At 40.6% G+C, this 19,794-nt stretch overlaps 1 protein-coding gene across 7 annotated transcripts in view; it reads right to left on the reverse strand.

The window, feature by feature from the left end:
- Positions 1-19,794, reverse strand: part of BNC2 (basonuclin 2) — a 429,804-nt gene that overhangs the window by 257,598 nt on the left and 152,412 nt on the right. For 4 of the 7 annotated variants that reach the window (XM_036331212.1, XM_036331207.1, XM_036331208.1 and 1 more), the window contains one exon: positions 925-1,008. The exons of the other annotated variants lie outside the window; for them this stretch is intronic. In XM_036331212.1, coding sequence (XP_036187105.1) covers positions 925-1,008 — 84 coding nt within the window. The remainder of the gene's footprint in view (positions 1-924; positions 1,009-19,794) is intronic. 7 annotated transcript variants of the gene reach the window in all.

Raw genomic sequence — 19,794 nt, forward strand, 5'->3', positions numbered from 1 at the left:
CCAAATGGAGGTCCTAAAAAATACTATGAGTTGGCTTATGCTAGGGATTGGCATCCCTGTTGAAACCTCAGCCTTGCATCACTGACACACACATTTCTTACATATTTAAAGGTACATGGAAGTGGAGACATTACTTAGGCCAAGACATCATGTTTATATTTTTAATTTGCAACATACCAGACTGCTTTGACTATCTCAAGACCAAACAAAAGGAACTGAATTCCAAGTCAATACTTTCACACACAAAAATGTACTTTGCTAATAATCTTACTATTCTACCAGAGGCCCTACCTCCCAATCCATGAAGAAGGAAGACAGCTATTATTGAGTCCTATTTCTCGAAGACAGTGCCCAGTGGAATGGCTTCCATTCTCCTGGGCTGGGAGACCATAATGCAGGAAGCAGGCCTTGCTCACCAGGTATCCCCAGTCCTTAGCGCAGTGCTTAGCACATGACTATGATGATTTAAGAAGATGGGAGCTAATATTCCCGGAGTGCCTGTTGCGTGCCAGGCCCTAGGTTAACTGCTAGGTATACATTGGAACATTTAATCCTCATAATCACCTTGTGCGGTAGATCTCCATGTCACACATGAGAAAGCTAAAGCTCAGTTAAGCTGAGTGACTTGCCAAAGGTCTCACAGCAAGCAGCTTGCATCACCGGGGCAGCCAGCCTTCAGAAACCATGGTCTTATCCACTGCAGTATGTACTATTTCTTGGATTAACAAATAAATGATCTCCAGTTACAGACAACTTATCCTGAAAAGGACATTTTGCTGCATATATGCTACACTGATCCCTCTTCTACACTTGTCTCAATGGTTGTCCGTCCGTCTCCTGATGTCACAGATACATCTGTGTGGCCTTTGGGGGCCACTGTTTCTGTCACACCACCCCCAACTGATAAAACAGTAAGACTCCAACCTGGACTTCCAGCCTCTGGTCTGGCTCCTCCAGGTTTGGGCAGAAGTCTGCACCCAGCACTCTGCCAGCACATGCCACTGGAACCTGGGGGAATATGGCGGAGTTAGATAGGTGCTGGGTGTGGTGGCTGAGAACTGCACACACACACACACACACACACACACACACACACGCGCGCGCGCGCACACACTTGACCCAGGCAGAAGCAGGGACATCCCAACTGCAGGTCTAAAACAGGCCATCATGGCTTCACAGGTTTTTGACACTTAGTAGGTCAAACATGTTGTAAATATCACACATCCTAGTTTACTAACTACCAAGAAGGTAAATTCCAAGAAAAAAAAGATCCACATAAAATGTATTCCCCCTTGTATCTACAGCATGCAGCACAAGGGAGGCACTTAAATATCTGTAGATGGAAGGAGGAGAGAAGGAGAAAGGTAAAAAGGCATGGAGGAAGGAAATAAGGGAAGGGGAAAAGAAGCTTGGTAATATTTATTCCTCTTTTAATTTTCTTATGTGGGAATTAAGAAAATTGTATTCCATAATGCCTAAAGTTCCTCTGTACTCTTAAAAGATCTATCCAAATCTATTTCTTCTATTTCTGGTATAGACTAGCAAGGCAAGTTTGTTTTTCAATATTTATTATTTGCTTACTATTATTTATGTCTGTTCTAATAATAAAATGATAACAATAAAACAGCTATAACTTAATTTAGTTCTTTGTTTTTAGAATTCTACATTGAAAGCCACTAAAATTCCCTTTCAAAAGTAAGTTATTCATTATAAGGAGTCAATCTCATCTTGAAATACTGCCTCCTATAACTTGCTCACTTAATTGTAGACATTTTAAGATAAGTGAAAAAAGATATAGATTTGACTTAAACCTGTTTTTTCCTTGTAAAAATTTTATCTAATATTCAATACTTCCAAACATATACTATTTCATTAATTATACATCTATCCACATATATAGGAATCTCAATTCATCAATCAGCTTCACCCCATCTGTGTCCTTTCCCTATCAAAGTCCTCCTTTGGTGTTTTGTTTTGTTTTGTTTTGTTTTGTTTTAACTTCAATTAGGATCATCTGTGCCAATCCATTTTCTTTGTTTAGAGATCACTTTTCATCCAAGCATGCTGTCTTAGAAGGTATTTCCCTCTCTCTTTTTGACCCACAAATCAGTTCACTTCTCCAAATTTAAACAATATCAAGAAGCTTCATTTTGCAATATTACTAATTTTTACTAATGAATAGTAAATAGTGAATATTACTATTTTTTAAAAAGCATTCAGTCAACTCTTCAAACATTTCAGATTCAACTCTCCTATTTTTTAAATCTCTCCTTCTTTCTTCCTGCCTATGTACATAAGGCAAAATGGACAGAATATCATCTAACTTTAAAATTAACCACTCTTTACCCAGGAATCTCTCCGGGGAAGCCCAAGAGGGAGAGGAAAAGGAAGTCACATTTACTGAGCACTTGCAATGAGCCAGTCACCACAGGGGCACCTTCAGCCATCTTATGTGGTATGAGCATCTGCATTTGACAAATGAAAAAGCCAGAGTTCAGAGTAGGTAAATAAAACGAGCTCAGAGTCACATGCTAGAGAGTTGCACTGCCCAAACTTTAAAAAATGAGGAAGAAAAACTGAGAGCATATTTCAAAGTTAATGAAAAGCATGTAATAGTTGTATTTAGTGGCATTCATTCTAGGGGCATTTGTTGATGTTTCACATGAAAGAAATTACAAAGAACACAAAGGAAATGGAGAAGGTGTTACCAGAAACCAAGGCTGACTACTTGCTCTTTGGTCTAGGACAACATAAGCAATGAAAAAGGGAACTGATCCTTAAACCTGAGGAATGAGAAAGAAAGGGGGCATGGAGGAGAGTCGAGACACTGTGAATCTGGGTTGTGTCACACACAGAATGATGCTGATTCCACCCCTCAGATGACACACAGAGAGGCACTAATGAGTCAGGCAACAGTCATTCTCCCTAGGGTGCAACAGAAGGACTGGAAAAAACTGATCTTAGAATATCCATTTCAAAATGAAACCCCCCAAAAAAGCTTCCCATAAAGCCTCAATTAATGTGACTACTTAACTCATTAAAGCAGAATCCGTGAGTCAGAATTAAGTGTAAACAATACTTTATTTTATATACACAGAACAAAGTCCCACTTACCTTAATATTATTTGGCCAGATCACAAATTTTCTAAGTTTCTAGTTCCTTTTCCCCCCAACAGAATGCATTTTATAAACACTCTCAACAGGAAATGAGACAGTTAACCAAGCACAGTGACACTCAATTACAACCTCAGACACTTAGAAATTCAGTTTCTGAGAGAATACAAGAAGTTCTGTGAATAAGTTGGAAGGAAGCTGTGCCAGGCCTCTAGAATGTTTCAATAATCCAGATCACAAAAAGGATTTAGTAGGAAAGTGGGTAGCACTCTCATAGTTAGAAGCCTCGAGTTTCAAAACCGGAAAAAAAAAATCTGTTAGTGTCCATATAAATGGACTCCCATATTTTAGGGACGAGGAAATTGAGGTTCAAACTAAACTGCAGTTTCAGGGATGGGTTCACCTTCCAATAATACTCTCCCATCCCCATTGACAATTGGTGTCACTGATTATCAGAGAGGAAAATTTTAAGGAAAAGGCAAGTGACAGTATCTGGTTCCTAATTCATCATTCCAAGGAAAATACAAAGGATATAAAAGTTGATAACCTAATTAGTTATAATGCAGCACACCTAGACAATTAGGCCTTTTGATTTAGAAGCCTCCTTTGTAAACGAAATAGCTATAAAGCAGTCAAAAAATGATTGACAGAAACAGCAGAACAAATTGTGTAAATCCTTACTAGTACTCTAGTTTAAATTAAAATATTAAAATATAGTGTATACACAACGACTGTTTTCACTGGAATATAAAACCTAAAATTGATTTGGGGAATTCCAATGTTATCCACTTTCCTTCATGCCAGCGTTCACAGTGTCTGTTTCAATGCCATATTTTAAAAACTAAATTCTACAATGATTTTTGCGAAATGTTCGTAGTGATTTTTATCTCTGAAAAGAAGTTAGACTGAGGGAACTTTTTAAATTCTTTGTTTTAATCATTGCATATTTTGCTTTCAAAGTAAAAAAAAAAAACAACACATAAGTTGAAAAGAAAGTACTAACCTGATCAGCTAATGTGGCTAAACATTCCGCCACAGGTTTCATTATGGAACGGTAATTGTCTAGTACTCATCTACATTTCATTCTGCTGGTGCTGTAACAGGAAATAAGAGGCCTTGTAAGGGACCCTCTAGGATCCCCAGGGTAGGCAGAAGCTGAGTGCGTATCTACTCTCCTGTACATACCTCAAAGGAATCATGGTGTGTGAGAGAGCTATTTACAACTTACTTTGTGTATAATCAGCAGAAACAAAAGATATGACAACAAGCATAAAGGCCTCTCTCTCCCTCTCCTCTCAGGAGAATTCAGCAATGGAGGGCCAGTGGGTATTCACTTCAGTGTCAAAAGGGCTTCCAGAAAACACATTTTCTGTAGGGCAGGGAGGAAATATGGCAAGCTTCCTACACACACACACACACACACACACACACACACACATGCGCGTGCATTCTTTGTTTACTGAGATCACACATAAAGACTGTGAGAGGCCAGATTTCTGAAAAGAAATCAGGAAAAGCCCCACACTAAAAGGAAGCTACCGTTCACAATATCTGAAGATGAATGGGGGTATAAGGTGGGTGTAAAGGGAGAGAGAATGAGGCACAGATATGGTTACCTGGAAAATGAAATCTGTTCCCAAGAAAAGGGCATATAGAAACAGATGATTTTTGCACAGCCAGAGCCCATCTGAAATGTAATTTTATTTTTAAACATTAAGCATTCAGGTAGGCACTTGCCTGACAGGCACTATAAAAGTCACAGCCTAAATAAACAAACTGACTCCCATGTCAGCTCAAGTCTCTTCTGTTAAGCTGGCCACAAGCCCAGATCAGTTCTGAAGTGTACGTGTTTTGGTGGCTTCAGTCTAGCAGGGAAGACATGAGGGAAACTATCTGAGCCCAAGAAGAACTTGGAAAATAACGGATAAACAAAACTGATTTTCAAAAATAAAGGGAGAGAGAGAACCTAAAACAAGTCCTCTCGGAGGGCTGGGGGACATAGCTGGGCACAAGCTCTGCCACGGACCAGGCCAGAGAAAAGCACCAGAAGAACTTCAGCCTCGTTTCAGAGGTAGACAATGCCAAGCAGCAGAAGGCACAATTATGCAGATAACACAAAGAATTCAGGAAGACCATTAAGAGAAATGGATTTGACAATAAGCTAGCCAGGAGCCCGTGTGAGAAAGAGCAGAGAAAGGAATAAATTAATTACCCACCATGGTAAAGATGAGGATGCATGCTCAAGACACTGCTGCAAAATAAATGCAAATGCTGAAATGCACGAAGGTGAGCCGTGTTGTTGGATGTGCAGTTATAGCTTATATCCTACTAATTTTTCAGGTTACGATATTACTAATGAACAACATTCCAAGCCTAAATGTTTTCAACCATGGAACCCCAGGCTAAGACTCAGAAGGACCAACGATAGAAGCCCAAGGCTTAGGAATGAAAACACTGCTTCCTGGTCTCCGCTATTGGTGAGTCCAAACACTTAATTTACCCATTTTCCAAAAGAAAATGGCCAGAGCTGTGCTCATTCTTACAGGCGAGACAGGGTTGTATGAATGGGGGAACACAGTAAGGATGAGAGATTTGTTATAGAAGAAGAACTAAGTAGGGCAGTGGACAGGCCACTCTGGAGACATCTCAGATCAATGAGCTATAGGATCAGGATGAGAAAAGAGAGAACAGCAAAGAGTCAAGTATGTGATTCTACTCCTCTAAAGGTTGACGGGCACAGAAGAGGACTGGGGGTGGGGGAGACACATCTCACAGCAGCCAGGCCTGTTTAATTGAGGTTCTCTCTCTTCCTGCCTCAGGAGCTGGTCCTCTTGGGGAAGCTGCCAAAGAACAGGGCCCTAGGCTCCTTGATAGGAGCAACCTCTGCAGGTACAATTACAGGAGATTTTCACCGCCACAAACAACAACAAAAATACCTTGTTTTTATATTGTGAAATGTAGGATAAAAGATATCTCTCTTCACTGGTGACACCCTGAGGAATGTAACGGAACATGAATAATGCTAAAATTACATAGAATCTGCTTTCCAGGGTGCTCAAAGTGCTTTATACATAATATTTATTAATTCCCTCATCAGATAAGTAAAGGGTGGTCTAATTTCCATTGTACCTTTTTTATTTTTAAACAAGCAAACTGGGGCCTATCACTACTGTCTTCTTCCACATTTGATAAACTGTACAGAACTGAAATTATGACTAAGTTCTCTCAATTACTATGCTAGTGTTTTAGTAGAAGGAGAAAAAGCCTCCTACCAATTGATAGTCCATCTGTTTCTCCAACTCTTATTTTATTTGAGTTTTAGCAATACAGAAAATGAAGTTGTGTATACCTGTGTCATGGATGGGCTTTGGATTACGAACACAAAGTACATAATTAGATTATTTTCAATTGGTTTGCAATCATTCTTTTATTCATATCTTGGAAACTGAACACTCCAGGTTTCTGCTTATCAGCATATATACTGCCAAATATAACAGCTGACAGTAAGTAAAATCTCAAGTGTGCATATACATGCCCAGGTTAACTTTCTTTCTGCCCTTGAGGCCTGATGACAACTATCCTAAAGAAAGGAAATGTGAAAAAGGCACCAGATTTGAAGTTGGACCTCTGTTTAAGTAAATCCAAGCAGTCCCTTATAAATTTGGTCAGTTAATTATCAATTCAGGGCCTTGTTTCCTGTATCTGTAAAATGGGAATACTTACAATTACTGTGTAGGGTTGACAAGGCTGAAGGAGAAGACATGTCATCTAACTAAGCACACAGTAGGTACACAGTATAGGTCAGTGGTCGGCAAACTGCGGCTCACGAGCCACATGCGGCTCTTTGGCCCCTTGAGTGTGGCTCTTCCTAAGCCTTAGAAGTACCCTAATTAAGTTGATAACAATGTACCTACCTATATAGTTTAAGTTTAAAAAATTTGGCTCTCAAAAGAAATTTCAATCGTTCTACTGTTGATATTTGGCTCTGTTGACTAATGAGTTTGCTGACCACTGGTATAGGTAAATGATACTTCCCCAGACATCCCCCCACAGCACACCACTCTCATGAGGGCAGAGAAGTTTGAGACAGTGAGGGACAGAATTTGGGCGGAGGGAAGCAAGCCTCAAGTGTCAAAGGAATAATATAAGCAATTAGAGAAACTAACGTATATAGCTATTCAATTAGTCTCAATTAGGGGCCAGCTCAGTCAACTTCTAGAAGGCTTCTTAGAATGCTGAGTTGAGAAAGACTGTAAGATGTTTTGAGGCTCAGAGAGACTGACCATTGAAGTCTTCACTGGGGGAAGTTGTGAGCAGTATCGCATTTCACTCTCTGCCATTCATACCCCAAGGGAGCCTTCACAATTAAAATATAAGGTAAGCCCTAGCCATTTTGGCTCAGTGGATAGAGCGTCGGCCTGGGGATGAAGGGTCCCAGGTTCGATTCTAGTTAAGGGCACATGCCCTGGTTGCAGGTTTGATCCACCGTAGGGGGTGTGCAGGAGGCAGCCAATCAATGATTCTTTCATCATTGAGGTTTCTTTCTCTCCCTCTCCCTTCCCCTCTGAAATCAATAAAAATGTTAAATATATATGCTAAGGCTGGATGCACAAAAATTCGTGCAAGAGTAGGCCCTCCTTCTCCCTGGCTGCCAGCACCGGCTTCCCTCTGGTACACGAGACCCGGGCTTCCCTCTGGCCGCCAGCAAGGTACCCGGGACCCGTGTGGCTTCGCCCCAGCCCCGGCTTTGTCCGGAATGACGTCCAGAAGGATGTCTGGTCTAATTAGCATATTATGCTTTTATTTTTGTAGATAAGGTAACCTGATGAGTTATCTTTCATGCTACTGGCTTGACCTATGAATTAAAAGTTAAGGAGCTTCCAGGAAACATGAGTGAATAAAATCTGAAGAAACTCTACCCTTTTGGAAAACAGCAAACTGATAGACAAAACCAATAGTCTAGGTCAGTGGTTCAAGGTGTACTCCTCAGCCGTGGAACTTACCAGCATCAACCGGGGAGTTGTTTGAAATGCATTTAGCTGGCCCCACCTGAGACCTACTGTGACAGGACCCCTGGATGGGGCGCCCAGCCACTTGTTCTTAGTGACCAGGTGTTTGAGAATCACTAGCCTAAATAAACTGGAAAATCAAAGGAGAAATGGTCAGGAGAAAGCTCTCACTTAGTTTTAGAAAAGGCAGAGTTACAAAAACCAAGGGATGAAAGAAGCAGCAGACACCAGGGCGTAAGATCCAGGATCTCCCCAAATCTCACTCTGTGAAGGAGAGAGGGGATGTCAGAAAAGCAGACCTTAAAAAGAGAAAGCCAAAATGATTAAGCCACTTAAGGAGCGGTGATATGGCCAATTCCTCAATACGCTGCAAACATGAGAAGGAAATGATTTGGGAACAGGCGCTAACTTAGGCATCTAAACTAAAAGCACTTTGAAATGACCCAGGTCACCTTTAACTTGGCCACTGCACTTGCTCCTCTCGGCTTCTCTCCCTGGTTTTCCTCCACAATCAAGAAGGAGAATGGCCCTGACCAGTTTGGCTCAGTGGCTAGAGCAGTGGTGGCGAACCTTTTGAGCTCGGCGTGTCAGCATTTTGAAAAACCCTAACTTAACTCTGGTGCCGTGTCACATATAGAAATTTTCTGGTATTTGCAACCATAGTAAAACAAAGACTTATATTTTTGATATTTATTTTATATATTTAAATGCCATTTAACAAAGAGAAATCAACCAAAAAAATGAGTTCATGTGTCACGCGTGTCAGAGGTTTGCCATCACTGGGCTAGAGCGTCGGCCTGTGGACTGAAGAGTCCCAGGTTCGATTCCGGTCAAGGGCATGTACCTTGGTTGCGGGCACATTCCTAGTAGGGGGTGTGCAGGAGGCAGCTGATTGATGTTTCTCTCTCATCAATGTTTCTAACTCTCTATCCCTCTCCCTTCCTCTCTGTAAAACATCAATAAAATATATTTTTTTTAAAAAAGGAGAATGAATTTATTTCTGATGAGGAGGAAGAGGATACTAAGTAATGATCACCAAACCCCTGAATTTTTTTTTTGGGGGGGGGGAGGTGGCATGTTTTTAGAAAGAAGTTCACTTTGGAAGAAAACAGGTGCATTTAACTTGACCTTATATCATCAAAGGCACAAAATGGGACACACCAAAGGGTAGTTTTTTCCTCTCCTCAATTTAACACACTGAAGAGGAAAAGGTGCTGGGAAAATGTATGTGAGAAAGCAGAAAAGGGAGTCTGAGGAATGAAATATGATAGAAGTATGTGCCAGACAATGAAAACTATTACCCCCCAAAAGCTCAACAGCTCCAGTTACCCATTGAATCACCTACAGTAAACCTATTACGGTTTTTTTAAAAAGTTTTTTTTAAAGTGTTCATACATGGCTTAAGAGCTGAAATAAAATAAGCGTGTCATACTAAATTTAATGCCCAGTGGTTGGCTGCAGATGCAGGTTCCTCTGGACAAGCCCCTTGCCCCATTAGACATGAGGAGTGAGCCTGGAGGAAGGCCACAGACAGCACCAGCCTACCGGAGAAACCCCCACTGCTGCCACCAGGAGAGCCAGCGGAGCCTTGTGCACACTACCAAAGCTCAGAACACAGCATGCGGAAGACCAATGAGTCAACATGGTTTTCTTTGCAAAGTTTGAACACAGGTAACTTTAAGAGAAGAAAGGAAATGGGAAGGCAGATTCAAGTCCTGTGGTTCCATACAGTAAAAACTTTCCCACCTCAAACGTAAGTCTTACTGGGTCTTGCACAATTCCCCCTCCAAGCCTTCTGAGGATCCCAGACTAAAAAGAGAAAATTCACAAAAGCATACAAGGCTGATTTCTATGGAAAACACACCCGCCTCCTAACCGCCCTGCTCCACCCCATCCTACCTTCACTTTTGTCAACTGGGGTGAGATCTAAGGGAGATGAAAAGCTACAGTTTTCTGTACCAAGTTAAAAAAAAAAAAGGCATCTCTTTGTTACTGGGGGTCTCAGATGTGCTGAGAAGATTAAGTAAAAGGAAGTTTCTTACAATATTTTCTCTTGGGATGTTACAAAATCAGGTAATTTTTTCCAAACTGAACATATTTTACTCCTGAAATCTAGTGGTTTTAGAAGCTAAAAGTAGTAGACAACAGAATGCTTTATAAATGATAAAACACATAGTGTTGCTTTTTTGTACATTTTTGGTGTTAATAGCCTCACACAGAGCTATTTATGTCGCTGACTTACTTAATGATCAGAAATGCTATAAAATGCCATGTTCTCGCTTCGTGTTTTCCTTTAGTGATGTCATGCTCTTCCCTGGTTTCATCTGCCACCTATCCCTTACCTCTCATATAAATTTTAGTCCCAACACTTTCAAGCTCCAACTAGAAATTTCCAAGTATCCAGTTAACACCTTGAGCTAAACAAGCAAAACAACGGGGTTCATTACTACCCTTTCTTTACTACAGCTCTCCCCTAACTTTGCCATATTTTGCCATGTCAATCCCATTAACAAACACTCAGAAACATGCCCAGCCAGTGTGGTTCATTGGTTGAGCACTGACCCATGAACCAGGAGGTCACAGTTCAATCCCGGGTCAGGGTACATGCCCAGGTTGCAGGTTTGCTCCCCAGTGGGGGTCGTGCAGGAGGGGGTCATGCAAGAGGCAGCCAATCAATGATTCTCTCTCATCATTGATGTTTCAATCCCTCTCGCCCTTCCTTTCTCTGAAATCAATAAAAACATATTTTTTTATAAGACTCAAATATAAATCATGATTAAGAGCCTTCTCCTTATTTCCCAAACCAATTAATTTCTGAAAGCCTGTCCATTCTTCACTTTTAATCCCCCATACACCTCTGGGGTCATTTCTCTCCTTTGAGATTAGACATTGGCCATGACTCTTAAGTGATAATTCCAACTTTATCATTCCACACTCACCAACCAGTGCCATATGCCACCCCCCTCCAATTGCCAAACATATTCTCCTAGTTGATGTTTAGAGTTCCCCACAAACTACCAATTTAAATTCCTTCCTGGCCCTCTAAAACCTAGCTCTACCCTGTCTTTCCACCTTTACCTTCTCCTCTTCCTTCATGGCAAATACTTAACAGATAGTCAATTAGATTATCTGATGCCTCTTACTTACTGATTTGGGCTTTCCTAACATGACATAGTTCTCGTGCTGCTCTTTTTAGAATGCCCCTCCCCTGCATTATACATGTGAAAATCTCCTTGTTTCCCAATGCCACTCCTTCCACAAAGTTTTCTGATACCCCCAGGCGGTGGAGATCTCCTCCCCAGAGCATTACAGAACCTTGGACCTGAAATACATGCTTTTCTCTCCTTAAGGGCAAAACTAATTTACTTCTCTCCCATAGGGCCTACCACACTGCTTTACACACGGCAGATAGTCAACAAATACGTGCAAAATAAATAATAAATAAATCTCTTAAAATTCATGGTGGCACCAGTGACCCAATGTTAAAAATAGAGTGATTTTAACAATATCATTATTCCACCTGATCCTCAACAAACACCCACAGGCAGTTAGGGGCCAATAATTCCTATTTCACAGAAACACAAGATGCAGGGAGGTTACTGTGTATGCGCAGAGCATTCTTCGGAGTGTAATTTAGCCTGTAAAGGTTCAGTAACTAATTCAGTGTCACCCTGTTGCTCTGCAGCAGCATCTACTGAAATGACACTTCTCTTGTTGGACTTTCCTTCCAGCTTTCTTCAGGTACCTCTGAAACATGACTCCACTGAGACAATCTTCCAGAGGGAGAAAACGTACATCTCCTCCAAAATATGTTTAAGAGGCCCTTCTGTGCCCCACAAGTTGTCAACATATGCTGAAATCTGAAATATATATATATATAAATCTAAGCGACTAGAAGGAGCAGAACGACCGGTAGCTATGACACACACTGACCATCAGGGGGCAGACGCTCAACACAGGAGCTGCCCTGTCATGGTCAGTGCGCTCCCACAGCCAACCTCCCCAGGCCGGCCAACTTCCCGTGGTCCCTCCCTCCCAGCCGGCCAATCTCCTGTGGTCCCTCCCTCTGGGCTGGCAGGCCCTGATCGCAGGATAGGGGCCAGGCCCCAGGCTGGGATGGGGAACTGGGGGGGGGGGGGGGGTGTCACAGTGGATGTGGACCCTTTCCCAGGGGGGCCGAGGACCAGCTCCCTCCTCAGAGCCGGTGGCCAACCTCCTTCCCTATTCCTCCCCCCTGCCGACAGGCCCCAGTTGGCCCGCTGCCTGCCTGCCTGCCTGCCTGCCACAGTGGGGGCACAGTGGCAAGGGAAGGAGGAGCAGGGCACGGTGCCGAGGCGCCAATGATGGCAGCAGCGGCAGTTCCTTCCACGCCTATTCCATTGACCATCGCCTCCTCTCCAGCTGGGCCCTGATCGCCAGCCAGGCCTAGGGAACCCCACCCATGCACGAATTTCGTGCATCAGGCCTCTAGTAAAATTATTAAAAATACACACACACACACACACACACACACACTAGTATAAATGCACTAGGCTTCAGAGTAGGGACAGGCATGAAAACCTCCTTTAATAAATTGTTTAAAAGAGTATTGATTGCCATATACCTGGAAAGAAAGTAATCAGGCCATTATACCTCCCTGACATAGGAATACATATCTAAGGTCAGCTTGCAGCCAAATGGGTGTAAATTTCCATCCCTAATCGTAGCTTCTCCTTTGTTTCTAGCCAAAAGCGTGCAACTACATTTGGTCCTAAAGCCAAATGGTGCCCTGCTGCCCACTTTTCTAAATAAAGTTTTATTAAAATATGGCCATGCCTATTCCTTTACATATATAATCTATGGCCGTTTGCATCTACAAAGACAGAGTTGAATAGTTGCTACAGGAACCATATGGTGGCCTAAAATATTTACTATCTGGGCACAGAGATACAGAAAAAGTTTGCCAATCCATTTTAAATTGTGCAAAATTATACCTCTTTCCCCAGCAACATCACTTTCAAGAATTCACCTTTAGGAAATAAGAATACAAGTGCAAACAAGAATGGTCATATTGAAGCACCACTCTTCATAAAAAGAAAAGAACTGGCAACAACCTCAATGTCCATGAACCAAGAACTCATTAAATAAATTATGGTACAATAATACCAGGAATCCACTAAAAAATTATGATGAGTATTTATATTTATAAACATGGAAATATATCTATGGCATAATTTTAAAAAAAGGAAGTCACATATCTATAATCCCTTTATGCTACTAGTATCTACCCCTACCTTTTCATGTAATCATAAATTCAGATGACTAAAAATATGTTAATAAAATGGTCCCTTGGTGGCAGCCTTTCAGACAGTTTTTATTCCCTTTGTAGTTTTTAAATCTAATCTGAACAACAGCTATATAACCTTTACACAAAAGCTGTAAAATAAGTTTAAAACCATTAAAACTTAAAATCCGGGTGCAAAGTTTAGATCTGCATTTTATTAAGCACTGAGTTTTTCAGAAAATAAGATGCTTTTTGGATTGTTTAGGTTTGGTGGAGGTTTGGGTTTTGTTTTTGCTATTCTGGTTCTTCCTTTTTCTTTGTCTTAAAGAGAGAAAGGCTGTTAAACTTATCAATACCTGCATATCTATGAACTGGCATCCCTACCGTATGTAGCAACCACACTACTGGATCAAAAAAGCCACTTGCAAAAGCATCCGTGGGTTAGGAGAAAGAGGAGAGGTTAACAGAATAGTGCCTTGATGGAAATGTATTAATTCAATCAGTGTCTTGCTTCTGGGTTATCATAAAAAGGTTCATAAAGTACCCAAAAGCCAAATAAGATTTTAGAATTATGCTGCTCAGTGACTGATTCTTAGTGAAGAGGAAGAAAAGGGAGAGCTTCCTCCACTCTCATTTTCTTCAACAAAAGTAAGTTTCTGCAAGATAGGCACAGTGCTTTTTAAACTAGTAATCAAAAAGGCCAAATATGTCCATGATAGGAGTATTCAGAACCCTGCACCACCTCTGATGAAGAGATGCTTAGTGAACACCGCATAAGGCTTGCAAACTAGTTACAACAGGTTTTACAGAAGAAATTGCTAGTGACAACCTACTCAGCTCACCCTCTCTGTGCCAGACTTCACAGGTATCACTTCTGAGCCCCATTTTATAAATGAAATAACTCAGGTTCAGAGAGGTTATATAACTTTTCCAAGGTCAACTAAAGAAGAGGTAAATTCAAATGCAGATACATCAGGTTCAAAAGTCTGGATTCTCAATCCATGTTGCTTGCTACTATTCTGTTTGATTCTACTGAGTTTAAATACTATTATCTTTAGTGTGACCTAAATTCCATAAACACAAGTAATTATACGAAACCAGGGACAGCGATTGGGGTCTTACCTGTAAAATGTAACTTCAAGCTCTACTTATCAAGTATAAGGATGACGAATATAATAAGGCAGGAATCAATTCATGAAAATGGTTAGAACTGATGATACAAATGTAAACAGAATACAATAGAACTCAGTTTGCCTCTTGCCTTTAGTCTACCATTAGCCATAACAGAGATAACAGCATCACTCTGACATCCGTGAAGGCCAACCTGGTGAGACTGTGCAGAGTGGCCGAAAACACAAGACTAATGGGTAACACAATAGATGCTCAAAAAGAGAAATAAATTGAAAAGATAGAAAATATTACCTGCCAAATGTCTACTATCTCCTTTCGTAGACATAATTGAAGAAGTTAAAATATTGTATTTAAATGTATCCTTGTTTCCAAAAAATCAAGCTTCCCAAGGGAAGCCTGACACAGGGTGAGTTCAAAGAAAGGGGACTACAGCCGAAACCGGTTTGGCTCAGTGGATAGAGCGTCGGCCTGAGGACTGAAAGGTCCCAGGTTCGGTTCCGGTCAGGGGCATGTACCTGGGTTGCGGGCATATCCCCAGTAGGAGATGTGCAGGAGGCAGCTGATCGATGTTTCTCTCTCATCGATGTTTCTAACTCTCTATCTCTCTCCCTTCCTCTCTGTAAAAAATCAATAAAATATATTTAAAAAAAAAAAAAAGAAAGAAAGGGGACTACAGTTCACTGTACACCTACTATGTACTTCAGTTTCACATTTCATGCTCCTGACAAATTCTCAAGCTCAGTGTTCTTTTCCCCATTTAAAAATGGAAGAAAATAAAGGTTAGGGATAAAGTGACTTACCCAAGGTCACAGGACTAAGACAGTAAGTGACAACATTAGGATCTGAACCCAGCTCCAATCTTTTAACTCACCCTCCAGAGTTCTATAATGTCAAACACTACTGTCTGTCTGGTAGAATGGGAATGGAAAAATGCTAAAAGGTCAAGTACTGGTATTTTAATAATGTTTGATTTTTAGGAAAAAAATCCTAAATCAACTTTTTCTTATTAAGGAGACATGATATTAGAGTAAGTCCACCCTTTGTCTCTTGGTTTATAAAGGAAAAAAATTTAATAAAGCAAATTGAAAAGGGTTGAATACAACTACAACATCTTTTTTATAATAAAAAAACTGCTTCCATGATCAGGATAACAAATATATGTTCAGATGCTCTAAATGTACATGATAGATTTTTTTTTTCTTAATTTGACATTGTTAACAAATTTGATTTTTAGGAAAAATAATTTTGAAATTGGCTATAAGGAAAAATATGCAGCACAAAGTAAGTTTAATATTCTACTGTAATTTTCACTTTAAAATTTAGAATTAAAAGCAAAAATCACCAAAAGAAAATTCCTATCATCACTTTACTATATCCAACAGAGTAAAAAGAATTCTTAAAGTGAGTATTCTCTAGAATATAAGGGGAAATGTGAATTCATCTAAAATGTGAAATGCCAAGTCCTTAAAAAAATGTTGATTTTGCTATAGAGGTGACTTCTTGTCTTGTTGGTCTAAGACCTCCAGTAAACAATGTGACTGTATCTGTTCATAAAGAACAAACCATCATACAGGCAGCATTAATCAGATTAACTCAGGTCTATCTTGACAAAATCATCCGTTTATAGAAATATACAAACATGTACCAAAAATTCCATAAATTGGGCACACAAAGCCACTCACAGTTTACTTTCCTGTGATATAGTCTTGAGTTAAATTTTATATTACATATCATGTTTTAAAATAACCTATCAATGTAAAAATATCTTCATTTAACAACTCTCTAAGTTCTTCCTTGTATATATTTGGCAGTTATCAAAGGGTGTATTGCACATGCAGGCACACATACACAACTCTATATATATATATATATATATATATATATATATATATATACACACACAAATTATTAAGGAAAAGAAAATGACACATAAGAACATAAAAACAAGGAAAGTATTATGGCTGGAAAGTGAAGAGAAATAGAAAGGCAATTCAAACTATTAAAATAATCTTTCCTTAGGTAAGTCCAAGACAATCCATATTTCTCCTAATCGTTGGGGGGATTTTATAAAGTCCCAGTTCCATACATCCACATTTTAATCCATTATGAATGAACTCTCACCAGATCCAATCATGAAGCAATCCTGAGTGTTACATGGAACATGCACATTTACAACTGAAGTCACATCTGACACACCCTCAGTAACTGTAAGCCTAAAACAACTGGAACAGTGACCAGAAGACTAGTTTCCCTGGAGAGGGACATGGGTGGAAGCACTCTGCAAAGTGGATATATCTGAGACAACTGCAAACCTGCAAATGTCCCAAAACCCTGCTGCTCACGTGGTTGCACAACCAAGCTCCTTTACAAGATCCACAACCCAGATGACTTGCATCTTTTACTGCCTTATTTCCAGAATCCCCGATTTTAAATCACACTGGAAACCTGTGGCTGCAACTGAATTAGAATAGTTTGGTTTAGCCTTTCTAAATGCCAAGAGGGGGCGGGGGGGGGGGGGGGGGGGCAGGGGGCGCAGCACCATACTTAAGTTTGTTTTGTTTTAAACTCGGTCCTTCTGCATTCCTAAATTGTATCCCTCTGACTAATATAAACCGTTATTACAGAGAAATGGTTAAAAAAAAAAAAAAACAGCCAGTGAAAAGGAATGAGGGAGTAGTAGTGGTAACATACAGTACCATGAGCTGCAGTGGCCTCCCAGTCAGTGGTGCAAGGTTAACAGATCACTCCCGGCCTTCAGGAAGACAGCAAAACACAGGCTGGGGGAGGGATGGGGGAGAGGAGGGCCGAGCCCGGGGGGAGGGTCCCTTGCTCAGGCAGTTTACAGGGGAGGGCACTCAGCTCAGCTCCTTGCTGGCGCATTCCTCCTCTCTATCTCCCAGCCTCTTCGCGGGCGTCTTGTCTTATTTTCTTCAGCTGTTAATTGTCCAGACTGCAAGACACAGTTTAGGAAAAAGCGAAACCCTCCTAAGTGACCATCACAGCAAATCAACGGCATGCCGGTGGGTAAAATTTTCCAAGGGAAGTGTTCTCCTGATAGTTCCTGAGTCTCTAAGTCACCACCACCCCCACCCGCCACCACACACTCCCCTAGAGGGCTAAAGGCACTGTGGCAATAAAACATTCATGCGACTTGGAATTTTAACACAATGCCATTTCCCTAGTTTAACCTGAAAGGAATGCACTAGTCACAACAGACTACATCATCCTGCCATTAAGCCCTGCCAAGGAACCGCTTTTTTGGCCGTGCTGGGCCAGCTCTGACGGGAAAGGAGTGCACAGACCCACACACTGAGCACAGAAGGGCCACCTCTGCTTCCTCAGCCTCCTCCAGCAACACCCTGCTCTTGACCATGACCCCTGACCCCTCGCAATGGGACCTGCCTGGGATGCGTGTGTCACTCTGGAACTTCTGCAGAGCCACACACTGCGCAGGCCATTTGCTGCTCCCTCTCAACAGGGCTTGGGCGGGCGCCAGAGGCTCTTTCTTGTTATTACGGATGCTATTGAAAGTCCTCCGGTTAAGTGCCTGGGTGCTTTTTTCCTGGAGTTGTAGAGTGGTCTGTGTTTCTTTTCCCTTTGTTTGCTTTCGAGTTTTTAAGAAACAAACTTTTCATTTGCATTCATAATTAGGTTATGATTACTGACAAAATGGTTTGCTTTGGGGACTACTTATCAAAGCTGCCAGTTCTTTCCCATTTAAGTGACATTTAATTTAGACTCACAAAACACAAAAAACAGAACTAATTCTGATTTCCCCTGAGAATTTGCGAGGAAAACTTGAAGGTGGTGAATTCTACAGCATCCATACTTAACCATTTCATGTGGTCAAAGTACAAGCAACAAATTAGATTTTTAAATGGATTTGTTGATTTATTACTTGTGCAGAGATTTCTACCTTCCAAGGAGCATAACTGACAAACTGAGGAATAAGAAGAAGAAAAAGGTATGTACAACAAATAAAATATGAATCACATTAAAAGTTTTAAAATGTTTTAATCAATTTTAAACTCTGATGCCAATCTGGCCTTTAAAACCAATACAACAGTATTAATTTTTGTTAAGTTACCAGACACCACAATTTTGTCCCCAAACAGCCCTTTTGTCTTTATCCTCAACTTTTCACCCACCACTACAACATGCCCTCCAGATTTTTTTTAACTTTTGTGATTGTTGTTTTCCTTTCTAATCACTATTTTCAGATGGGGCACTTTCACTCTTACCCTAATGTTTTTATCTCATTAATCCTCCTCTCTACTAGAGTCCCAGGCAATTCTAAAAAGCAGCACATCTCTCTTTCTTGCCATGACCCTGAACTACAGCCAGGTGAGGTGTGATTAGCCCTGCAAAAAAATATCAGTTGTTCCAAATTTAATCTCCTTGAGTGAAGCCATGCCCCCCTCTCAGTAATAAATGAACACCTTATTTCATCAAAGAGATTAACCAAAAATACAAAATGATGATCTCCAAGCAAGTTAGCAGACACATATAAAATAAAACCAAATTGTGGACTTGAGCATAATTTTTGTCTCCTTAGTAGCTGGAATTAGTCTTAAGCCCTATGAAAAGCCTTTATTTTCTTTCCTTTAAAAAGAAAATATCATGCTTTGAAAGTCATGCTTTATCATGCTTTGAAAGTCATTCGAACCCCCTTCACCTTAGCCAAACCATGCTAATCCTAGATAGGAGGCCCGCCAATTAATTTTGTGGGGTTTTTTTTAAAAAAAAAACAAAAAAAAAAAACAGAAACGAATTATATTTGACTGCGGGGGTTGGGGGGCGGGGGGGCAAGGGCTTGGAAATCAACTCAACAGAGAAGCAAAGATTATCAAAATCTATGAAAATATTTCCACTTCAAAATGTAAATGCTGAAATCAAACTGTCATCATAATTTATATGAGACATAGCAATGAAAACATTGGATTTTTTTCAAGTAACCTGGTTTATTATCAATGTATATTCAAATTTCAATTTTGATGTTACTAGAGGAAACCTTAGTAAAATTGAAAACAGCAGCACATGAAGCCATGAAACTAATATTACAGAGGATAATTTCTATTTAAATCCAGGCTGAGACACTTTTTTGCTCATATCAAATTAATCATGACAGTGATCCCAATGTATCTTGGACCAAGACTCAAAGAAAGAGCGCAGGTCTGTGTGCTTGCACAAGCCCCATGTTAACCCCTGGTTTGTCATGCATCTCCTCGGCCGGCCTCTGGAACTTGGAGACGCATCACCGAAACTTGGAGATACACC

This window comes from Myotis myotis, unplaced genomic scaffold, assembly GCF_014108235.1.
Source record: "Myotis myotis isolate mMyoMyo1 unplaced genomic scaffold, mMyoMyo1.p scaffold_m19_p_12, whole genome shotgun sequence".
NCBI classification, from domain to species: domain Eukaryota; kingdom Metazoa; phylum Chordata; class Mammalia; order Chiroptera; family Vespertilionidae; genus Myotis; species Myotis myotis.